Consider the following 3,943-nt stretch of genomic DNA (forward strand, 5'->3'; position numbering starts at 1 on the left):
GGAGAAGGAATTACTTGAAAGTGAGTCCTGGTCGCACGCTTGATTTCCGGGCTGGACCGTAGTCGGTAGGGGTCGGAAGGTCCCTTGATGACGTTGTTCGACATCGGAAAGAGCCCGGGCAGTTTTGTTGGTGTTTATAGTCGTAGTAGGCTGGGAAACAGAACCAACAGGCGGATTAACGGGAGACCAGCTTATGTTAGGGAGAGGGCACCAGAGTTGACTCACGACCATGATTCCTGGAGGAACTGAAACTCCGAGACGAGAAATTGCGAAAGGTCTCTGAAGGGTCGGAGGTTCACTCTCCCGGATTAACGGAATCTTGAATAACGCGACGCACCAAACAAGTTTGAAATGGTCTGTTTCATTATTTAAGTAGCGGAAACACACTGTCGGCTTAGAAGAAGGTACGCACGTCGCAGGGCATCTCGGTTCAAGTGTCAGACGAGAGTTCCGAGATATCGAAGGTACGGAACAGCTCGTCGACAGGGACGAGAGTCGCGATGCGATCGATAGCGGTTGGGAGGTGGCGACTCACGGCGTCGGCGAGTATGTTCGATTTCCCGGGCAGGTGAACGGGCTCAATGCGAGGACAGAAAGGCAGAGAAGATAGTACCAGCGCGAGGCTCCTTAAGATATGGGCGCCGCGGGAGGTGGAGGAGAAGCATCTCTCCAGAGCTCGAATACACGACGAGTTGTCAGAAAATAAAACAAGCTTATTGGTGTAGATCATCCTCGAGACCACCATGCACACCAACAGGCCAGATGCCAATAACTCCAGCGCTGCGACGTCGGCCGGTTCCGGGGCTCGACGGTCCTGGAAGATTACTTGGTACCACTCTGGTGGAATGTCGGCTAGGGTAGCGTGGAAGTATAGGATGGTGGCTCTATCGTCGGCTGAGCTCTTCACTCTAGCCCAGCCTCCAAGTCCAGGTAGTGAGGCGTCGGACGCGCCTGTCCACACGACCCCACTGGCTGTGGCAAGAAGGGTGACATGCAGCTCAGAGATGCCAACCCTCCAAAGAGAAAGGTCTGCTCGAAGGGTCCGACCTATGACAGCCGACCTCTTCCTACTAGTCTCCATGTGCCGTATGACACCAAACAATGAGCACAGGTATGATCGCAGAAACCATGCCAACTGACCGAACCACAGCAAACGGCCAGTCAGGCGTCGAGCAGCCTGAAGGGTTATCCGGCCGGACTCTAGGACCTTGTCGATATCTTGCTGAATGGCACGGGCCTTGGCAGTGGGAACCGACACGATGGGCATGGGCACTCTGAGGAGAGGGCAACGGAAACCCGAAAAGAGCTAAACGCTAAGCGAGCCCCTACCTTCCGCAACTATGACACAAAAACACGTTTTAGGTGGGAGGAAAATGGAGACGCTGAAACGGAGCCAACACACTGAGCGAATTACGGGCAAGTATGCATCGCAGATTACGGTACAACCAATTGCAATTCGTAATCATAAAGGAGTCACCAAGTCAGTCGCGAGTCACACCATGCTGACGCCGCCAGGGGCTGAACCATCGAGATGGAAAGTAAAGCCGAGGATTGTGGGACTCTCCATACCGATGGTCAGCTTGTTATAACTAACCCTGAACCCCAGAGAGACGATCAGCAGCGTATACATTGCCAACAGAAAAGGCGTGGTCGGTGCTGGGAACAATATGGAGACATCGTCCACGTAGCAACTCCCTACTGACAGGTAGGGCCGGCTCAGGTGCTGGAAGGTGCGAAGATGGGCGGAACTGAATCGGCACCACCAGATGCCTGACGATCGCAGGCCGAACGGCAGCCGGTTGTTGATGACAGAGAACGTGTGGCCATCTCTACCTGGGCTCCTAACCTTAACGGCCAAGAATCGGGACTCGTCGCGACGGCAGGGAAGTTGTCGGTAAGCTGCCTGGTAGTCTAGTTGACCCACCCAGTGGGTGGCACCCACCAGGGATTGCAGCGCTGAACGGCCGTGATCGCTTCCATCGCTACCTTGGTGTCGTCGATACTAGGTAGGACTATCGTCTCAGGGATCAAGTCGTTGTCGACACCCACACGGTTAACGCCGCTAGCACGGTAGTCTTCGACGATGCGGATTCCCGTGAGAGGATCCGACGGGGCAGGACCAGTACAGCTCGGTTTGGCCTTCGCGATCAGGGCACACTTGACGTAGGTGAGGTCGGTGCGGTCTGGGTCGACCTCCTCCATGAAACCACTCTTAATGTCACGCATGACCTTCTGGTACAGCAAGTCCATACCCACTTCAGCGGAGGCATAATGTCGTTCGAAACCCTTCACGCACTCTGGTGGTTCGCGTGAGATACGGCTTGCATCTGGCTGAAACTCTGGCAGATTCCCTGCTCTAGGGACGGGGTGTAATATACCACATGGTAGATCAAGAGGGTCCTCAACGCAGTCGGGGAGTGTCTCGTCGACGTCATTGCATTACCGTAACATGGCAGCGAAGAGCTGGCCGTAGTAGTCGGCGCGAGGGGACTTAACTTCCTCGGCTCCGAGTAAACGACAGAGGCATTCTCGGCAAAGAGCTGCGGCCGTCTCGAACCTGCGTTCTAGGACCAATGGATTAGCAGGAATGCCTCCGGACTTGGCGACGTCGGACAACGTGGTGTCTGGACCACATGCGACAACACAGCGGGTAAATATAGTGAGCCAGGGGGAGCTGGGGTTCTTGATCAAAGCCACGCTACTAACGTTGAAGTCGGGCAGAACTGCGCCCAGACCAGAGCCGTCTTGGAAAAGGCTGGTCGGAGGAATGGAGTAGCGCTCGGATGCTGCCGCTACAGCGTCGATGTGGGCCGCTAGATCTTTGTCGTCCTTGAGGTCAGTCTTCTCGGCCGACTCTGAGATGGCGGCGATACAAGAAACGGCTGTGAGGGCCAGGGCTAGACGACGCCTTTTCCTGGACGAATAGGCCTTACGGCGGGACGAAACAGCCTCCGCCGAGCGCTTTCTGGGCATGTCGCTCGAGAAAGGGGGAAGCTGACAAAGGTCGATGGACGAGGCGGACCGCCTCAGGCGGTCTCGAAACTCAATCCGAGAAAAAGGTTACGGAAACAACGCTACTCGCCATACCTGATGTGGTACACTGTAATTAGATTAAGGAGAAGTATCCTACTCACCATGAGGTGACAAACGGTGGGAGTAACTCGCTCTTCAACTGCGAGCATTGGACGATCCGGGTGATGGATCACCTCCCTGAGGAGAACCCTGGCCTTTGCCCTTTCCAGATTGCCGAGGCGGCATAGACGACGGCTGACTAGGCGGGCCACCTCTCGAAGTCCTCAGGCGATTGTTGGGCTGACCGTTGTTGTACCCAGAATCTTGACGCTGGCGCTTGCGACCCGAGTGGTAGCGGGAAGCGTTAGGGTTGGTGGAACGCCTGAACGCCTCCAGGCGGACAGCAGCGGCAGCTTCCATGACGATAGGGCCATAAAGAAGGGGGTCCACGAGGAGGTCGGTGAACAGTCGCTGGCCGCTTCGCACTAGGCCGTCTAATCTTAACCTGAACTTGCGGTCGGCCTCGATGGCGATGCGCCAATCATACTCGATGGCTGTGTTGATGATAACGCCGAAGTAGTGCATAAAGTGGTGGAGACGTAACTCTGCGCCCTCAGGAGCCTGAACGCCACCGGGATAGTCACCACCCGGAGAGACTGCCACTCCGGTAGCTCTCCTATGGATTTGTATGGTGAGGATAGCGTATGACCATAGAAAATAGGCGCGGACGAACTGGTCAGCTCGTAGCTTCTTCTTGTCGCTAGCGTCCCCGGACGAAGAGAGGCCGCTGAAGCCAGTTTGGACCAGTACTGGGTCACCGGAGACCGACAGGGCGAGTTCCGCTTCACGACCGTTGGCCGAACCGTTGGGACCAGAATCCGAAACCAACGACGAGTTGAAGTCGACGTAAACGGATAGACCGCCTCAATAA

The 3,943-nt window shown here is 55.8% G+C and overlaps 2 protein-coding genes across 2 annotated transcripts; both read right to left on the reverse strand.

The window, feature by feature from the left end:
* Window positions 1–430: 430 nt before the first annotated feature.
* Window positions 431–1,267, reverse strand: Pmar_PMAR020341 (hypothetical protein; the record flags this gene model as incomplete). Its single annotated transcript, XM_002784969.1, has 2 exons — window positions 431–1,047; window positions 1,141–1,267. 2 exons carry the CDS (start codon window positions 1,265–1,267, stop codon window positions 431–433), a joined length of 744 nt encoding a protein of 247 aa, XP_002785015.1.
* A 644-nt stretch (window positions 1,268–1,911) lies between these two features.
* Window positions 1,912–3,597, reverse strand: Pmar_PMAR020342 (hypothetical protein; the record flags this gene model as incomplete). Its single annotated transcript, XM_002784970.1, has 3 exons — window positions 1,912–2,356; window positions 2,444–2,855; window positions 3,318–3,597. The coding sequence occupies 3 exons, from the start codon at window positions 3,595–3,597 to the stop codon at window positions 1,912–1,914; spliced, it is 1,137 nt and encodes a 378-aa protein (XP_002785016.1).
* Window positions 3,598–3,943: the final 346 nt, after the last annotated feature.

The sequence above is a fragment of the Perkinsus marinus genome, assembly GCF_000006405.1.
Source record: "Perkinsus marinus ATCC 50983 genomic scaffold scf_1104296934320, whole genome shotgun sequence".
Taxonomy (NCBI): domain Eukaryota; phylum Perkinsozoa; order Perkinsida; family Perkinsidae; genus Perkinsus; species Perkinsus marinus.